This window comes from Sphaeramia orbicularis, chromosome 7 (assembly GCF_902148855.1).
Source record: "Sphaeramia orbicularis chromosome 7, fSphaOr1.1, whole genome shotgun sequence".
Taxonomy (NCBI): domain Eukaryota; kingdom Metazoa; phylum Chordata; class Actinopteri; order Kurtiformes; family Apogonidae; genus Sphaeramia; species Sphaeramia orbicularis.
Window position 1 is genome coordinate 34,298,090 of NC_043963.1, and position 20,791 is coordinate 34,318,880.

The 20,791-nt window shown below is 39.4% G+C and overlaps 1 protein-coding gene across 2 annotated transcripts; it reads left to right on the plus strand.

Moving 5' to 3' along the window:
• The first annotated feature begins 857 nt into the window (after positions 1-857).
• On the plus strand, positions 858-17,768 carry LOC115423182 (protein Wnt-2b-A-like). 2 transcript variants are annotated; one of them, XM_030139926.1, is made up of 7 exons: positions 863-906; positions 3,982-4,076; positions 4,782-5,650; positions 9,093-9,313; positions 11,682-11,959; positions 13,700-13,964; positions 16,713-17,768. In XM_030139926.1, exons 3-7 carry the CDS (start codon positions 5,469-5,471, stop codon positions 16,940-16,942), a joined length of 1,176 nt encoding a protein of 391 aa, XP_029995786.1. In that variant the 5' UTR covers positions 863-906; positions 3,982-4,076; positions 4,782-5,468; the 3' UTR covers positions 16,943-17,768. The 2 variants fall into 2 exon arrangements, with proteins under 2 accessions (XP_029995787.1, XP_029995786.1); XM_030139927.1 differs by lacking the exon at positions 3,982-4,076 and having other exon boundaries at positions 858-906; positions 4,983-5,650.
• Positions 17,769-20,791: the final 3,023 nt, after the last annotated feature.

Consider the following 20,791-nt stretch of genomic DNA (forward strand, 5'->3'; position numbering starts at 1 on the left):
ATGAAAAACACCAGTGATTTTGGGTTTTTTTATTCAAGTACTTTCACTCGTAAAGACATGAGCTTACTTTGTCTACCGTTAAACCAGTGGGTTCTTACCTTTTTAAGCTTGTGACCCCATTTTAACATCACAAATTTCTGGCGACCCCAGACATTCAAAGCAGAGACTTTTTTTTTTTTCTTGGCTAAAATTATTAGTTTTTGATCATGTAATAGTTTGCTATACTATGTTGCAAATAAACGTTAATTTTAGACACATTTAGGCTATATAATGTAAATTATTAAGGACGGAGGCAGAAAAGCCAGGTGTAGATTACTGCACAAAGTGAGAATTTTATTTTCCTTGGTCAGGATATGTACAGTCAGTCCAGCTTGGATTTACAAGGCTGACAATTAATACTGAACAAACAGTAACTCAAACTATGAATTATGAAAGAGCTGCAGCATCTGAAACACAATGAACATTTGAAAGATAAACAGTACCACAGTGCTTCAGTTTCAGCTTCACAGTTTGTCATGTCTTTTATGGATTGTGATTGTCTCTCTCAACTCACCATATATTTTTCATCAGTAAGTTTTTTGTTTTTTTTGTTTTTTTTATCAATTACCAGAAATTTCAGGCGACCCCATTTGAATCCCAGGCGACCCCACATGGGGTCCCGACCCCAAGTTGAAAAACACTGCCGTTAAACCCTAAACAGGATAAAAGTTAAAGATAGAACAGATGGATGTTTCACTGATTCACTGTCCACTATGCTACCTCAGCTAGTCCCCATGTGACCGGCTGCCCATGACCTACAGTGTACGTCACACAGACAGTTCCCTGCTAAAACAGGAAACTAGTCAGCACAAACTCAGTTCCACTCAGAGGGAGCAAGGAGGCATTTTTCAGCCAGCATCCATAAAGGTAATGTTGAATTTATTTTATTTTATTTATATTTAAAGTAATCTGACAATGGGAACTCAAGCTGTCGGCTTTAAGTCCAACCCATTCTGTCTGATTTAAAAAGTATATGGTGTACATTATTATTACTCAATTACACGCACCAGGCTGTGCAGTGAATAGAAATAATTATAATAATAACTATAATAATAATAATAATAACAAAGTTAAGAATTACAAGAGATGTTGTAAAGTGTGAATTTCATATTAATAATTTATATATGATTGTAGACATGTTATTATTATCTGTTTTACTCAGTATGAGGCTCCATAAAAGGTACATCTTAATTTCTTATATTTTATTAATACAATCCCTTAAGATTATGAAGACTTTCACTCCATAGGATCTTAAAGATTAAAGTAAACTGAGAAAAGGAATTGAAGCAGCCGGCTTAAAGTTGATCCCAGTCTATCCTATTTAATAAGTATGATGTGTACCTGATTATTTCTGTCTGTGTGCATCATATAATGCCACTGGGCATACCTATTTTTTTTAAAAGAAGTGACTGAGATGTGTTGAACGTCAAAGAGGCCATGCTACCCGGGATGTCTCTTAGATCTCATCTCTATCCATTGCTCTACCGTCATACTCTGAGTGTGTGTCCATGTTTGTGTGTGTGGACATTCATGTGCATGCGTGCTCCGAGTTTGTCCAGCATGACGGCATCCTCCTGCGACCTAATAAACATGCTATTATAGAGTTATCACCATCACATCTACAGGCACTTTGTGTGTTCACAGGAGCTATAAAATCTATTACTGACAGACGATCCTGAGGATAAAGAAGAAAAGGGTCACAAGTGTGCAGAGTTTAGCCCTTTAGAGGCCAAGCGTGATGTAACCTAAGGTACACTCTATTGCCCCGGAGCGTTTTTATTTATTTATTTTCTGCAGCTCCAACTTTCCCTGCACATGCTTTACGTTGCACCCTTTGCACTGAGGGAAAGTGGGTAACAACAGACCCTGACACCTTCCCTGAGAACAAGCCAAACACTTCAGAAGCTTCTGGAATTCCAGCACTGCTGTGTTTGTTTCGAGGCAGTACATCTCTGTCAGCAGATCTAAATTTACAAGACAATAAATTATCACAGATCTGGTTCTCTGGACACATGCATATGCACATACATAGATATATGAACACAGTGGCTTGACTGTCCCTGAAGGATGGTGTATTTTTAGGATCTGTCATCTATTCTGACCTTTCATTAGCTTTCTACATAATACTCCTGGATTTACAAATGATTTCTCTATAAATGAGCGTTAATGCCAGTTCTTTGTATCCTTATGGATGCTTATCACATGGAAATCACAGCAGTATTAAATCCACCTCTGTTATTCTGTAGGTTTTGACATATAGAAGTCATCATCTCATATTACTCATGAGAAAAACAGTGGCATTGGTTATTCTTTGAAAAATACAGACAGAACTGAAGCAGTCACAACACACTAAGACTTTTTAGGAGACTTGTGTAGATACAACCCAGTCAGTTACAGATCAGAAAAATGGAGCATGAATATGTTTTATAAAGTTCAATGATTTTCAGGAGTCAGTGGCTAACAATGTCACCATGCTGATTGTAGCACTAGATGAAAAAATGCACACAGGGTTGTTTTGCAACGTACTGACAAAGCATCTGACCATACCAGTGAACTACATCGCTGATCTTGCTGAACTGGTTTACTCAGTCCATAATGATATCTAAAAGGGCAAGAAATGGGGCAAAGGTCACATGAAAAATACCATAATCATTTAAGACTATGATGCTGATATAAACACAACATATGGTGTATGTGTGGAACAGAAAGACTATAACAGTTTGTATCCATGGTTTGTAGAAACAAACAAAGGCACCATTTTACTGTCAGTGATTGGGCTGTTTCTTCTACCTGTCCCCTTTTATTCCCCACATGGGTCTGCCCTGCAAGGTTCCCCCTGTGTGTCCCATCAGTGCTGGACCTGGGCCAGGCCTGATGACAGGCTGTCCTCCCTGCTCTGGTCTGCCAGGGGATGGGAATACACGCTGAGCTCATCTCTGGACTGCTGGTGACAGCCCACGGTATAATCCCCACAGGGGACACATTACTGGACCATTAGTCCAACTCTTCCACCTACAGTGCATGCTTCTGGCTGGTTCATTCGGCCAGTTCCTTTTTCTTTCTGCAACTTTTCTTTCAGAAATAATCCTTAGTGATTATAATGTATCAACACAGAAATCAATTGGATTAGTCCAAAACCCCTGCCTCTGTAAATTGCCCCTTTATCCCCCCTTCACCCCAGTGTAGCATTTAAACCTAGCAACCTCCTGTCAGTACTTTTCCTCTGAGGATATGGTTGCCAGATTGGACCATCAGGGCAAACCTTTCCTCCAGCTGACATGAAGGCACTTCACTCTGTTATTGTTTATGAAGAGAAATCTGGGGTCAAGTTCACAGAGAGAGAGAGAACAAGAGCGAGAGAGACAGAGTCTGTTCCAGTCCTAAAGCCCATGAGGGAGCATAACTCAGCCATGTTTGTGCTTCCCTAATTCCTTTTGATTTAGCAGAAAATTGTGAACTAAGCTGCAGAGCACAAGTATTCACCCATGCTCAGCTTCTTTGCTTCACCTTGTGGCCTCTCTTAAACCTGTCTTTGGTCCATGTATGCATGCATGTATCTGTCTCTGAACCTCTAAATTGTGTGTCCTATTCTAATACCAGCTAAGCTAATGTACTCTAAGCAGAAATACAAACGTCTCTAAGAAGAGCTTAGCTTTTACAGCAGATTTGGCATGAACAGTAGAGCTGTTTTCACAAGCTTTTGATAAAATCACAGTTTGCGACAGCTAGCTAATTCTAATAGTTTCAATTCCGACAGGGATTTTCCTGATTTGTTTACTTGTTTGTTAGTAGCACTGGGTCAACTGAATCAACTGCGGTATTCTTAATCCAATATCACAAACGCCTCAGGGAAGTTGAGTGTACAGTGATTCAGACTGGTCTGTAAACAGCCCTGGCAGTGGGTTCTGAGTTTGGTAAATGTTTCAGTGTCTTGTCTGTCAGGAGCCATTCAAGGACAGACACAAAAATCAGAGTTTTGATGCAAGATGACAGCCTGAAAATAATGTGAAGACACACAAACAGGCATGGGAAGAAAGGTAAGGATGTCCGCTGTGTGTATGAGTACGTGTGTGTGTGTATAAATGCTTTATTCCAGCGCTGTCTCAGCACTCTGTCTTACACATGTGGTTCATATTTAAGCCATAGTGCTGTTCCACTGGACGATTTGGCTCTGTTCTCCCAGTCCCACATTCCCAGCTTTTTTCTCTGACTTTAACTTCGGCTGTGATTTAGATGGTGGACGACCAAAGACTCAACAAATACTAAACTAATATCTGTAAAAAATCACTCTAAATAATGTTTAACACTTATGTATACAACATCACATTAATTAGATGTGTAGAGATTGCAAAGATCTGTATATCACAAGTATTACTACTACAGCCATGTGAAATATGTACATTTTTAATTAAATAGCTCAGCATAAATCACATAAACCAGGAGCTTTGCAGTGTGTATAAATAACAATAAATGCCATGTTGTTAATCAAACACATTTACAACACATTTTCAATTAAAATGGACACATTTGTTTTACTGTGTGAACAATTCTAATCATTTGTACTGATTAAATTACTACATCTGTGCATACAGGGAATCTGCTTTTTCGTACGTGTTTTATATCTGCAATCAAGTTTCTGTTTTAAAGAAAGAAAAGCAGGAATGATGTGTAACACTGTGATTTGTTCCAGAGGTGCATGTGAAGATAGTATCATTAATAACATCAGTTCATGTATGCCCCAGGTGAACCCATGCAGCAGCAGCATCACCCTTTAACCCTGTAAACACACCTCTCTCCATCTCCATCCCTCTTTAATATGTGCTTCTATAGTCAAACTCTGTAACCCCTACATCTGCCCAATGGTGGAGAGGATCTGTCAGCAGCGAGCCCTCCCTCATCTCTCTCTCTCTCTCTCTCTGTCTCTCTCTCTCTTTCTCTCTCAGCTCTGACTCTGTCCACCGCGCACTGATAAAGGAGAGGTCCAGTGTGAGCATCCGACCCAGCACAGACCTCCACAGCGGACAGAACCACAGCGCGTAACGCATCCACCCACCTTTGGTTTCCAGCTTTAATCCGGAATTTATTTCAGCCACTTGAGAAAAGAAAAGTACACTAAAAACTACAGATAAGTGTTGGTGGAGTTTCTGATCAGTAAGAGGTGAAACTACGGACACTTGTTGCTCGTCTCGTCAGGTAAAACCTCCCGACGCGTTCAGTGGAGTCTGGTGCGCACATGGCACCGAAAACGCGCTTTTGACAGTCGCGCAACATGGAGCCACACACTGGATAACGAGGCCTATACCCACTGCAGGGGTGTCTGACCTTACTGACACAAACTTTCTGCTGGGGTTCTTCTTTTTTTTTTCTATTTTTATTTTGATTTTTGTAGGGGGGATTATTTTATTTTATTTTATTTTTTAAAGAGAGACATGCTGGGTTTAAACAGGATTCTGAGCCTCCGGTCAGACCGGATTCGCAGTTGTGGTTCTCCGGGAGTCAAACTTTCATCCCAGTTGTCGTCGTGCCACAGACCTGGGGCCAGTTCGCGGATTTACTGTGCGTGTCTCTTGCTGCTGCTGCTGGTGACCCCACGGGTGGACTCCTCATGGTGGTGAGTTGTCTATGTCCATTACACCACCTGCCATCAAGATTTATTATAGGAGCTGTATTTACGTCAGTCCAATTATTATTATTATTATTATTATTGTTATTATTATTATTATTATTATTATTATTATTATTATTATTATTATTATTATATAGGCTGAATGGATGACTGGGAACAGGAATGCCACCCAATCTGAACAAATCCCTCCCTCGTTTATCTTCATCATTCGTAAATCCCCATAGATTTGCTGCGAGTCTCTCCTTACAAACTTCAGGGATTACTGCCAACGAATTTAACTTATTACGACTCATTTCATACCAAATTAATTTAGAGCTGCCATTTCCCATAGAACACAAACAAAGCCATTTATCCACGAGGTTTTTGGGGGGTTTTGTATCAATTCATCATCAGGGGGGCATATAATCTGGATCACAGAGTTCTCATTAATGATGTTTATTAACAGGTTATCTGATATTATTATTTAGCTTTATTTTTCTTGTTCATATTTAGGTATTTTTTGGTGACAATAACTCAGACGGTTGAGTTTTATTTAAATGGCTGTTATTAGTCACGAATGAGCGCACTGTGTACCGCAAAGACAAAGCATACGTGCGTAATTCTGTCACCGTTCCAATTAATTCCAATTAATCTGCAATTGAGTAAAGAGGCTGGAAAAAAATATGATGACGCATTCCAAATTGGAAATAACCTAAATTATGAGTTTGTGAATGAGTTTAGAGTTTGCATTTTCTTCCTGTCAGTTGTTGGCTTGCCATATTGAGCAATAATAATAGAGCGATAAATGTAATTTATGTCGGCGCTGTTGGCTGAGCGCGTGTTCTACTCAGCTGGAGCCTGCTTTCGACAAGGCAGAACAGTCATTAATTCACCAGGTACCACACACACACACTCTCACACACACACACACACACAAACACACACATACATGCACATACACATACACATGGACGCAATGACTTCACTAAAATATCCCAAAACCAGCCATCTAGAGCATAGGTGAGGGGTGAAAAAAGATCTCATAGTCTGCGCAATAACATACGTGAAAATATCCATGTGTGTGAGTGTGTTTATAGGAGAAGTGTCTGTGTGTGGGCGGGTATGGGGGTGATGGAATGCCAAATAGTTTGTGTAGATTAAAAGCAGTTATGGGAGTAGTGGGAAGAGTGTGCGTAAAGGCTTTGGCTGGGCATTATTGGCTTTAAGGGGAATTTAGTGTGTAGGAGAGACAGTATTTAACTGTTTATCAAATTTCCGTGGGTGTAAGTGATGATATGGACAGATCTGGGGTTTAAGACAAAAACTGATTGGAGAGGGGTGGGTTCAGAGGGGTGGGAGGTGGTTGGGGTGATTGGGGTGGTTGGGGTTCTAGCCACTTGAGAAATAATTATGTTTATAATGCATGCATGGAATAATAAAATCCCAAGCCTCCACTTATTTATCAAGAATAATGGCCTGAGTTAACTTTAATGTGCCAGGTTAAATGTTTGGCTCATGTTATTTTATGGCTAAGCTCACAGCAGGAAAGAAAATAGATTTTATTAAGCATGTATGAATATCATCTCATCTCTACTTTGTTTTTCTTGTTTTTCCCTATTGTCGATATCCAAAGAAATGCAAAAATATTAAGAGAAATATTGTAATTTGTCTGGAAATCTCACAAATAAAGTGATGTGATTAGGCGCTTAATGTAATGAGGTTATTCAGTTAAAATAGGTTTAAGACAAGACTTGTTGCATTCTCATAGGTACATTCTCAAAAATAGAGGTACGAGATCAGAACATTTATGTACCTATAAGTACATTTTTTAAAGAATGTTCTCTCAAAAGTACAATATTGGTCTTCAGGAGGCCAGAATTGCACCTTTAGACTATGAAAAAGGGTCCAGAGTTGTGTAAAGTACAAATTTGTACTATAAGGTACCCTGCAGCATTAAAAAATGTGTGTAGACCATGAGAATAGGCTGTAGGCTAGGAGAACTGAACAGTAGGCCTAATTATAGTTCAAACATTAGGCTTAGCACATTATTTATTATATATCATACTGTAATTACTCTATATTATATTTAATAATAATTTGTGTTTTAATTTAATAGCCCAATGATAATAGCCTAATAATTTATTTATCTTATTAGAACCTCTGATTATTGCCACAATCTCTGTTTTATCAAGTTTTCATTCACACCTCCATGTCTTGGTGTCGTAGCTTGCCAATGCCGTTTTTTTTTTTTTTTTTTTTTTTTCTCAATTAGGCCACCGGTTCAAACTTTAAACATCATGGCATTATCAACTATATGAGAGTTTTCTTTCTATGTAAAGTACTGAAGGTACAAAAATGGACCATTTCAAAAGGCTACAGAAATGTCTCTCAAAAAAGTACACCCCCAGTGACAAGCATTTGTACCCTTTTAAGTACAAGCTGGTACCTCTATTTTTGAGAGTGTAGTCACTCCAGGCTTTCAGTGCCCCTAACTGTCTCCTACTTGTCTTTTTTTCCTAATCCACAGTGTAGTGACAGGGCTTTACAGCATGTTGTTTTAGACCTGTGGATAATGATTTACTATGCTATAAAATCCACAAGTCTTCCTGATTCTCAGAAAATTAAGTGTGAATTGCTGCTCTGGCTCTTCCCTTTGATGAGCACTCTGTTCTTATTCCTGCTGTCTAATCCCACTCTGGGGAGTAGAGACCCTCCAGCCTCCATCCTCTTCCCCGGCCTCGTAAAACACGACCACACAGCTACACACTCCCTGACCTCCCCTCACTCGCTGACCCGCTAAACCCTGCAGCCACCAGGTTGTGATCAGTCTCACGAACACACATCTACACACAGAGGCATGCTGCAAAACTAAAGGGTTTATTTTTGGTGGCGAACTCAGCACAGTTTATCTTGATAATGCGTTGTTTTATTAGGACAGAAGAGTGGAAGAAGCATGCAGTGGAGAATCAAAGTGAATGAGCACAAAAAGACAGAGAAGAGTAAAGTGAGTGAATGGGGTTTTTAGTCTGACAGGGTTATTGGAGGCCCCAGACTTCTCGCTCTGATTTGTGACGACATGATTTCAGCCGTCCCATTGGGAAACAGTTAAACACACGTACACATGCAGGTCTTGTGGGGAGAGGTTAAGTGCTTATTTATTTGGAGAGCCGAGTAAATGGTTTCCACTCCCCTCCGACTCACAAACCTTAAACTGTTAAGTGTAGTGAACTCTGACTCACTGAGGACTGTTACTGCAGCTCTCCTTCATGCCACTCACCACCTGTGAGAGTGTATGTGTCCCACTGTGTACACAATGACACACATCCAGGACATTACACTACAACTGTGTCTATTTTATGTTCCGGGTCATTTCAGGCATGGGTTCGTGTACGATCATCTCCCAACTGAATTTTCCTGTTTTTTTTTTCCTTTTTTTTGTCTTTTACAGGTACATTGGTGCACTAGGGGCTCGTGTGATTTGTAACAACATCCCAGGCCTGGTGAATAAGCAGCGGCAACTCTGTCAACGCCACCCAGACATCATGCAGGCTATCGGCGAGGGCACAAAGGACTGGATCAGAGAGTGTCAGCACCAGTTTAGACACCATCGCTGGAACTGCAGTACACTGGACCGAGACCACACTGTGTTCGGACGAGTCTTGCTACGGAGTAAGTCCATGTGTGTGTCCGCATGTAACTGTGACATGTGGACACCGAACCTACCTGCCTCCACATTCTGACTCACGCTCTTCACTTCACAGTGCCATCCCTTCTTATCTCTCGCTTCTCCTCGCTGCCACACTCCACCCGGTCTGGTCTTTCTCCGATCTTTTCCTCTCGTATTCACGTATGGTACTCCATGTTTATAGTCACTAATGGACTGTTGTAATGCCTCAGGCCTCGTCAATAAACACACAGGCTTCGAGACGTGGGCTCGTTGTCATTTTGTTTTTCCATTCCTGCCAGACCTTTTGTAACACGTTCATACTTAAACATGCTTTTCCTCATAATTTCCCAGCATAAGTTCTTATTAAATGATTTCATGACTATATCCGTTAAATAAATACATAGATTACCTATAATGCTGATCTTTATATGTGTCAGGTATTGAAGTAATCTAACAAAACACACCTTATCTGTCATGAATTCACAATCAGACCATTTTACACTTTTCTGATATTTTGCAGTTCTTTTGCAAAGCATTGAAGCAATCAAGAACCTGCAAGTTCTTTCTCCATGTTGCATTTTTAAGATTATGATCTTGGCTGTGATCCCTTTGCTCCTTTTTGTTTTGTTTTTCACCGAGTTATAATGATTGATGCTTTATTAGCATCAATGTCTCGGAGATTATCAGGCTATGTGTGGCAGAAAGTGAAGGTGTTTTCCTCTGTAAACGTATCACGTACGTCAGTGGCCTGTTATTGTCCTTCTCTCAGCCATTCTAAGCATGTGTGGGGGCCGACGATGCATGGAAAAAGTAGCAGATATGGAGATAGGGGCTGCATGTGTGTATGCTGGAGGGGAATAAACAGTAATGTAGATCTAAATATTTAGAGAGATATTCTCACTGTCAGACAAACAGCGCAGGTTTGAAGGATGACCAGCATTGCCCCTCGCCATCCTCCCCCATATACACCCCCTCTGCACCCACTGGCCCCATCTCCTCACCCCTGAGTTGAAATGGGACATTCCAGTGATTGCAGAATACAAAAAAAAAAAGCAGGTTGGATCACAGCTTACTGACCCAGCTGTACAAAAGGGAAGCTCAGATCAGTTTCCTCTGGGAATATTAGCATCTCTTATCTCATATTGTGAGTGACCCTCCATTCATAATTTATCACCTTTAATATATCAGCTCTTTTATTTGAACATACTGGTGTTTATTTGCACTTAATTGTAACATTAAACTTAGAAAGCCTCATGAAATATTGTTTATTGTTGTGCAGATTATATGATAATATTTTATGCATTACTTAGATATTAACGTCCTACAACAGACTGAGCCAAGAAACATAGTAGAAGGCATTTCTTTCCCACATTACAATAGCAGATAGCTTGATTTGGAACATGATAAAATATCTAAACCCATAAATTCCTTAAAGGCTGGAAAGGCAATTATGATCCAGAATGTGACAGAGAAAACCATAATATTTTCTGAGCTGTAACCGAAGTCTGCCTTGAAGGTACTGCTCCAGGAATGTAAAATGGTTCATCCACTTGGGATGACAATGATGTTGTGAATAGAGAGTCACGTTTGGAGAGCAACAATTTTCTCATTAGACTTTGTACAGAGTCCAACTCACAATGTGAAAAGTTTGAAGAGGCGTACAGGGCTGCAACCAAATCATGAAAACCAACTGAAACAAAGGTGGCTGTTGTTGAAAAGTGCATTATGTGTGATCGCAGACAAAACCCTAAAAATAATTATCAGCTGTGCTTAAGCGTCTGAGGCACCAAGTAAAAATTAATGTTTGTCTGGTTTGGAAAACAAGGATGAATTCTCCCACCTTTTACGGCCATGCTGATTTTTCCGCCAGTTTTAACAGCCGCTGCTAAAAGCAACTGTGACTGAACAGTATGTCTAATTCTCTATGTTTCTCTGGCCACACAATAGATGAGTCATATTCTAAGGAACTAAAAAGACCAGAAAAGAACAGATGAGCACAGCAATGGTAGATAATGCTGTCATGACATCACCCTGGTGCTGATTAATGGGGTATCACTGTGTCTGTATTTAAACAATTTATGTGAGCAGAGGAGAGCCCCGCTGCGAGGATTATTTCCATGATAATATTTAAACAGAGCTGTCCTATACTCCACATCAGGCCTGATATGCCCCCGTCAGCTGCACCTTCACGTCCTGATAGCTCACACCCAGGCCTGGTCATGGCATTATGTGTATCAGTGCATGTGTGTATGTAAAATGTGGGCTGCGAAATCTCTAAGCTTTGGCTTTAGCGTTTTATGTATTGGAGAATGGATCGTGTTATTCTAACCTCTATTCTGTTTTTCCTCTCTCTGTGTCTCACTCTCGTAGGTAGTCGAGAAGCAGCATTCGTCTACGCCATCTCTTCGGCAGGAGTGGTGTATGCGCTGACCCGTGCCTGCAGCCAGGGGGAGCTGAAGACGTGTAACTGCGACCCCCAGAAGCGTGGACGATCTAGTGATGAGAGAGGAGAGTTTGACTGGGGCGGCTGTAGTGATAACATACATTACGGGATTAAGTTTGCCAAAGCCTTCATAGATGCCAAAGAGAGGACTGTCAGAGATGCACGGGCACTCATGAATTTACACAACAACCGCTGTGGCAGAACAGTAAGTGTGTCACTAAAACACACACAAGTTTGCAAATCATTTGGCTGCAAAAATAACACATTTTCAAGTCAAACAGAAATGTAAACTTGTATAAAAAACACAAAAACTTTCCCAAAAAAATTTAGTTTCTTTCACTTTTCATGGTCATCCCTGTCTGCTCAGTCTTCCTACCTCTAAAATAATATGTACACATTAGGTCACCTTAAATCCTCCTATATGTGGATTGCCTTTAGCAATATACAATTGCACGGGCTGATATTGTGATTTTAATTCGACTAAAAACTAGTGAGCAGCAAGACATTCATGACCTAAAACTGCACTCACACTAGAGCTGGGCAGTACAGTCAAAAATATATACCTTCTTTTGGGCTAATTTACAAACATGATAAAAAAAAAAAAGTTCCTTAATAAAACTATATGCCATATACGAGTGGAGAAAAACAGTCACAGAAGATATTGTATTAAAAGAAACTAGAAAAGCACTCGGAGAGCAGACCTCCGCCATGACAGATCTGCCCCCCCTGGATCACCACCAAAATTTAATCATTGGTTCCTTGTGCCAGTATCAACATTTCCTGAAAATTTCATGAAAATCCGTCCATAATTTTTTGAGTTATCTTGCTAATAAACAAACAAACAAACAAACAAACAAACAAACAAAGCAAAGTGATCACAACACCTCCTAGTGGAGGTAACAAACAGGTTACATTTTGAGTTTTTTTAGAGCAAGAAATGTCTCCAGAGGAATAATCCAATTTTTCATGATTTTCTAAAAGTAAAACCTTTATTAACTGAATTTCTAGTATATACTGTTAATCCACAACTCACGCTGGATCACTTAAACCTATGTAGACGGTGTTAGTTGATTCCTTTTAAACCTGGTGGTCCAGTTGGATATGGATTTGGGTATCTATTCACCAGAATTACATTTGTTAATGGCCCATCATATTAATTCTGAGAGCATCTGTAAACAGCATATCTCAAATAAAGAGAGCTCATTATGATGTGTCCTTTGTATCATGGATAACCTGTATTTCTATGTTTGTATCTGGCTGAGTTTCAGTCACAGTGTGAGCTAAAATCCCTCCAGATGCAGTTTAGCCAATCTGATTTTATTTAGATAATATCTACATGGAGATACCGAGATTATGTCATACCAGAAACAAAACCTGGTCAATTGAACCCAAAACTCTTTACCCTTAAAGAATCTGTGTCGTGTTTGTGCTGCATTTTTATATCAGGGTGATTGTTCTTTATCCAAATGAAAAAATTCCGGACTTTTTCAAAACTGCTATATTTCCCCCCTTTTATACTTGTGTGCCTACTTTTTTGTTGAGATTGTACCTTTTGCGTGTAGTAGAATTTTATTTTGATAATGAATGAATGCATCATTTGCAGTAAATTATGTTTTACTGAAAGAAATATTTTCAAAACACATGAAAATTACAGAAATGCATGAATATCACACAGAATTTTCACTAGAATCATTCCAGTACTGAGCAGTTAGTGAAATCATATCAAGTTTTTTTATATGCGTCCCTCATGTATTTTTTATGTGCCTTTGAGCATACTCTAAAATTCAACTATGAGAGAAACTGCATTAAGACTTTCACACAAAGGTCTGGAAAACAGCATTTCAAAATTCCATACTTTTTTAGATTTTCAAGACCTTCACAACCATCCTGTGTATTGAATAAACAAATCTGACATAAAGTTCATCCCGTCGTCGTCTGTTTGCAGGCAGTGAAGCGTTTCATGAAGCTGGAGTGTAAATGTCACGGTGTGAGTGGCTCATGTACGTTGAGGACATGTTGGATGGCCATGTCCGACTTCAGGAAGACGGGGGACTACTTGAGGAGAAAATACAACGGAGCAATTGAAGTGACAATGAACCAGGATGGGACAGGATTCGCCGAAGCCCATAAAGGGTTCACTAAGGCCACCAAGAACGACCTGGTGTACTTTGAGAACTCACCGGATTACTGTTTACAAGACAAAGCAGCAGGTAAAAATGCACAGAAACAAGACAGACTGGACTGAAAGACACACAGAGGCAGTTTCTCAGATGTTGATGGATTGCCCCGACTGTGTTATGTATATGTTGTGTGGATGTTCATGCATGACTAGTGTGTTTGTGTGTGTGAATGTCACTGCATGTGTGTGTAATGGTGGTCAGATAACACAGCAGGCCTCCCGTGTGATGTCTGTGGAAGCTAATATTCTTGTACCCTGGGGACATGGTTGTTCTGTGACCACCTGATCTCTGTCAGTCTTTGTCAACACACACACACAGACACAGACACACACACACACACACACACATATACACACATATACACATACACATCCCTATTGTTGGATATTGGTTTGATATGCATGCACCAAGGTTATAATAGTTTTGGATTTTTCATAATAGTTTAGTTTTATTTAGTTTTGACTTTTTTTTTCTCTAATTCAGTTAGTTTTAATTAGTTTTTAGAGCAGGTTTGCTAGTTTTTATTACTTTTTGTTATTTTCTAAATGCTTAGTTTTAGTTTAGTTTTGTCATATCTTTTACCTTCTTCTCCATCGTATTCAAATAAATCCCAGACAGGACTCTGCTGCTTTCTCCCAACTTTAGTCTCTGACTCTAAACGACAAGTGACGAGAAGTGACGGACTGTTAAATATCATATGGTGCCGCTAGCTAAAATTGCTTAAGTGAAATAAATCGATTTCATATCAATCTGACATTGATAAAGACGAAAACAAAGAGGAATTTTATCTATAATTTTTAGTTAGTTTTGTAAACACACAATACAGTTTCAGTTAGTTATCGTTTTTTTCTTTTAATTATAGTTTTTATTTATTTCAGTTCACGAAAATGTTTTTCAATTCTGGTTTTCGTCACTCCGTTAGTTTTCGTTAACGACAATAACCTTGGCATGCACCTGATCAGATGTGTGTTTTCTTATTTGTCCACACAAGACAAACTTTTTTTAGTGTTTCTGACACCTCCATCACTGTCTGAATCTCCATCCACTCTCCTCTTCCTCACTCCCTTTGTCTATCTTTTCCTTCCTCCCCTCTTTCTCGCCTTCCCAGTGGAATCCACAGCCTAGGGACACAAGCAGCTAATTTTAAAAAAATCACTTCTTTCTGTCTGTCACAGTCTCTCCCACTCTGTCTGTCTGAACTAAGCGTAGCTGGAGGGCAGAGTGGGCCTCAGAGTGTGAGAGCCTGTCTGTCTGTCACGCTCCACTGTCCATTTAACCCTCGCACACACACACTCACACACAGCCACACATAGAGCGGCTTCAAAGGGAGCAGTGGCTTGGGAAAGGCAGTGTAACTATAGGCCACTCTACCAACACCGCATAGTTGTGTGTGTGGGTCTGTTGTTCTACGGGCAGCTTGTTGTGATAGGTAGCAGTTCAAACAGGGAACTTCTCACACCAAACACAACCACTAATCTCTGTGGGGATGACATTCACACAAGACACAGACAATATGCTTCTGCATTAGGTAATAGCCAGACAGCTAAACACTGTGATAAACTTAGTATGGTGATAACTGAACCCAGGGCCAAAGCAGAACCAAAACGTTGGTGATATAAACAAGTTGTAATGTCTGCACACTTACTCCAAACCATAAAAAGTTGAGCAAATGAGCACATTTGAGGGGCACCTCAGGGATCAAAACATGGTTACACTGCAAAAATCCAAGTCTTACCAAGTATATTTTTCTCATTTCTAGTCCAAATATCTCATCACACTTGAAATAAGACATAATCACCTAAAGGGTAACTTGTAAGTGAGATATAAGAACTTATTTTTAGACAATAGATCTTGAAAATCTTATTCCAAGAAGATAATTTTCACTTGTTGCATTGGCAGATTTTTTTGCTTAATTCAAGATTTATTATTATTATTATTATTTTTTTTTTTGCTTAATTCAAGCAAAAACATCTGCTAATGGAACAAGTGAAAATTATCTTCTTGAAATAAGATTTTCAAGATCTATTGTCTAAAAATAGGTCCTTATATCTCACTTACAAGCTACTCTTTAGGTGATTATGTCTTATTTTAAGTATAAGATATTTTGACTAGAAATGAGAAAAATACAATAGGTAAAATTTTGATTTTTGCAGTGTATAAATAACCTTTTGTGTGGTGAGTATTACATTTTGAACTTCTATCATGACTCGTTTCGCTCTAAAACTCTTGGCTAAAAAAAAAATACAGAGAAATCTGAACAGATATTTTGTTGTTTTCTGACATTAAACAACATCCACATGGACAGCTTTAAGTCACAGTGAACTGAATATCCTGCAATATTTCAATCATTGCAGCTTATAATCACTTATAGCGAGTGGTTTTGCCCTGTAAGTCACTTTGGAAAAAAGCGTCTGCCAAATGCATAAATGTAAATGTAAATGTATAACATGCATGATCACAGTGTTAAATAACAACCAAACAAATCTGGTGAGTACTAAAATGAGTTGGATCAGTCAGATCTGGGTTAAAAAAAGGCTGGTGCATCACCTGGTGTGGATGATGTCGCTGTTACTCTATCCTCATTACTCTTCCGTCTATCATGAATAAAAGAAAGTCACCTGAAACAAACAAAAACAAAAATCATGCAGTGTTTTTCTGCACAGCGATGTAGAAGAATATTCCATGTCATCCATCTTTGTAGTTTTCCAAGTGAAACAGTTTATTCGTTGTTACATCTGTCTAGAATCATCACTTACCCTCTTCGCTCTTATTGCACAGGTTCTTTGGGCACAGCTGGGCGGGTCTGCAATAAAACATCACGTGGTACGGACGGCTGCGAGGTCATGTGCTGTGGGCGGGGCTACGACACCACAAGAGTCAAGCAAATCACCAAGTGCGAGTGCAAGTTCAAGTGGTGTTGCGCTGTGGAGTGCAAGGACTGCGAGGAAGCGGTGGACATACACACGTGCAAGGCCCCCAAACGAGCCGAATGGTTGGACCAAACCTGAGGACAGGCTCCCGCCGCCCCCCGTTACGCAACCCCACCCCTTTCCCCTTTGCAGGACATTCTGTGGAACACGGCATTCTGGGAAAGTTTGTCCAAAAGTGCTCTGCGTCTCCGCCCTCCCCTCCTCCTGTCTCCGTTCCTCGTTGCATGGCTTTAATACCTATCTCTGTGAAAGCACTAGAATTCAGTAGCCATCAATATGAATAAATACCCATAAGCCCCTGTTTGTGAATGGCTACGGCTGAACTCCTGGGATCAGATGGCAGATAGGGAAACCAGTGAAAGCGCTGGGTGGAATGAGCTTTTGTCAAAAGGTGAAGGTCCCGCTGGCCTTTTACCCTAGCGTGTGGGTTCCAAATTGGTTTGCTGCTTTCACAATGCTTTAAAGACACATTTTTACATTAACTGAGCCTCAAACATATCCAGTATTATTACAACAACATCATATACTCACATAATTTTCTTTCTTTTGGGGGGAAATACACTTTAACTACCAAGAAGAATGCATGGTTGGACTTTGGGAAGTAGCTTGACTAGTGCACTTTGAGAAGTGGACATCTAAGCTGATGTGTTTGGCTGATGTGTGGCCAAACAGCAGTCCAGACAGAGGACTACCAGAGGACAGGGAGATGGACAGCAAATGGAAAAAAAGAACAAAAACAAAAACAAAAACGGACGAATGTGTCATTAGAACTTTGAATGCAACTGTAAAAGGAAAAAAAAAACAAACAAACTGAAAGTGAAAGTGATTTATTTAAATTGTAAAGTGTTGTTTCATTTCTCATCTGCGGATGAGACTGCACTACATTGGCTGACTTAAGGAGAGAGAAGAGCACTCCCATTATTGTGATTATGCAGTGTACTCGACTTTTCTGTGTATACGATAACAAATGACCGAAGAAGAAGATGAAGAAGATGAAGAAGGCCTGGATGGTCATTCTGTCCTACATAACCACAACATCCGACAGATTTCACTTCTCTGCTCTCCAGCTTGCTCGTTTAATGTTGTGTATATTGCCTATCTAAACAGATGTTAATAAGAAATATATGGTGCATTAGTATGACACTGTAATCTTTGTTTTTTGTTCAGACGGACTAACATTTAAAGGAAGAGATCGGGGAAGAGCAGGACTAATCAGTGTGACCGGGCAGGGTAGTGGGTTCCTGTCATAACTTGCCGTGTTATTCCCATCACACACACACGCACACACACACACACACCATTGCAGCTTCTCCCCAGTGTGTGAGCAGAGAGACACTGGGGTAGTAATAATACAATCTGTGTCAGTAACAAAGGCTGATTCTGTGTGGATCGGGGTGGGGTTGTGTTATATCAGTCGAGGGGAGGGAAGTGTTTGATTAAAGGTCCAGCCTAAACCCCAACCCCTGCTGGCCTCATCCCACCCCTCGCTATGTGGAATTCCAGGTGGGTTCCCGGTTAATGACTAGATGGCTGTAATTACCCGGGGCTGTTGATAGCTGGTGATTGGACATGGTTGTGCCACAGAGGACCTAGTGTGGGCTCCTGCTGGGACCACATTTAATCAAAGGCTTCTTGGCCGGCTTATCAAAGGGAATACTTTCCAGCAATCTTCTCTGCTTCAGCCCCCTCTGCTCCCCAGACTCTCAGTTCGGTTTAGTCTCTGTTATATTAGAGTCAAGAGGCTCCTGATAAATGGAATTCACAAGGATGTCGGCACATCAGAACAAAATTAAGACAAACGAAGAGGGAAAAATGCAGCTGTGGGTGTCTTCATTACCTCTTTTAAACACTGTGATGTTGTGAGATTTGCATTGTGGGAAATATACTTAAACATCCCTGTATGATCTAAATCTGTTTGCTGGTTATTTATATATAAACTGCATGGCACAAGAAAGGCAAAGTATTAGTTTTAGAGATTAATTAATATGTAAAGCAAAAATCATTCTCCATACACATTCACCATATAATTTTGTTGTGCTATCTGAATGTATAGATCAGGGGTGTCAAACTCATTTTGGTTCAGGGGCCATATTTAATCCAATTTGATCTCAAGCGGGCCAGACTAGTAAAATAATGACTTAATAACCTACAAATAATGACAAATCCAAGTTTTTCTTTTTGTTTTAGTATAAAAAAAACAATTAAATTATGAAAATATTTGCATTTTACAAAAAAGATATGAATAACCTGAAAAAAAAACAGAAATTTCATTTGAAAAATTAGTGCAATTTTAACAATATTATGCCTCGACTTGTTATTTTATACATGTACATTACACACAGTGCTACGTACAGTTTGGTAACAGGCAGAATATTGTTAAAATGTTGGGGTTTGGAACTAAAATTTGAACAATTTCTACAATATTCCATCTCTTATTATTAACACAACTACAGATCACACTGGATCCATAAATGCACAAAACATTTAGTAACAGGCAGAATATTGTTAAAATTGCACATTTCGAGTTGTTCATCTTTGTTTTTAATTTATGTATTTATTTGCATTTTATTATGAAAGAATAGTTTTGTAAATGTAAATATTTTCAGTGTAATCTTATTTTTTTCACTTAAATTTTTTCCCACATAATTTTTCACAAAGAAAATTTGTAGATGTCATTATTTATGGGTTATTGTGTTGTTATTTTTACTGGAGATCACATTGGTCTATATGTGGAACCTGAACCAAAATGATTTGGACAACCTGGACTGTTCAGGTTCATTTTTGCACTTTCATCCGGCCGGCCAGATTGGATCATTTGGAGGGCCAGATCTGGCCCCCGGGCCGCATGTTTGACACCTGTGGTATAGATTATGATTCCTTGTATTGTCAGCTCAAAGTATCCCAGAAAGAAGTGGGACAAATAGTGACCATGCCATTAACACTACAATCCCCTAACAATTGACATTTTGCAGATATTTAAGTTATAATTGCTTGCTTCCTTTAAAACATTGTCACTTGAAACTCAAAATGACAATTCCAGACACCTTAAATTTATCCCATGAGCTTCCTCCTCGGCCCAATACAAGTTCATTCTACTAAATATATCTTTACAATCATAGTTTTTAATAAACTAAGATTAGGCCATTCAGGATTCACCTTTCAGTCTACTCAAAACGAGCCCTTAACATCCTAGACTTTCTTTTAATAGTCACAGGAGGCCCATATTGCTAGATAAGATAAGCTTTATTGTCCCTCAGGGTAATATTATCAAGCCATTCCAGTCATTGAGACTATTCTAGTGCCAGTGTCCTGTGGCAGAGTATCTGCGTCCTGGATGCCAGGCTGAGTGCATTCCTTTTGCAGAGTATCACAGGCGAACCGTTCGTCTTCTCTGCTGGCAGCTCTGAGCCCCGAGCAAGAGGAGAGAGAGAATATACCCAGTGAACGAGCAGAAATGGAATAAACCTGCACACAATCTGTGAAGTAGGGTTACAATTTTACTGACAATTTAATAGGGTTAATATTTTGTTTAATGCACTCATGAAAACATTGCAGTGATTTCCCTAAAAAGTAGTCCAGCGCAGTAAGGGAGACTTATGTTTAGGGAGGTTTATGTTCAGTTAATGATATATTTTGTTGAAAAAGTCATGTTTTCTTAACTTTTCTCTGTTTCTGATATAATAACCCTCAACATTAAATTAACTTTAAAGCTTTTATGAACATCTATATGATCAGTGAATTAAATATAGAAAAATACTTGATTTTCCTTGAAGAAAATACAAACTACAGAGGATAATATTATAATAAATGCTCATAAATCACTTAAGAAAGGTTAAACAGAGACAAAATTTTGGGGGGGAACTGCCATAAAAGTAGCGCTGGGTCTTTATGGGTTAATTAAATATAGGGGAAAATACATTATTTACA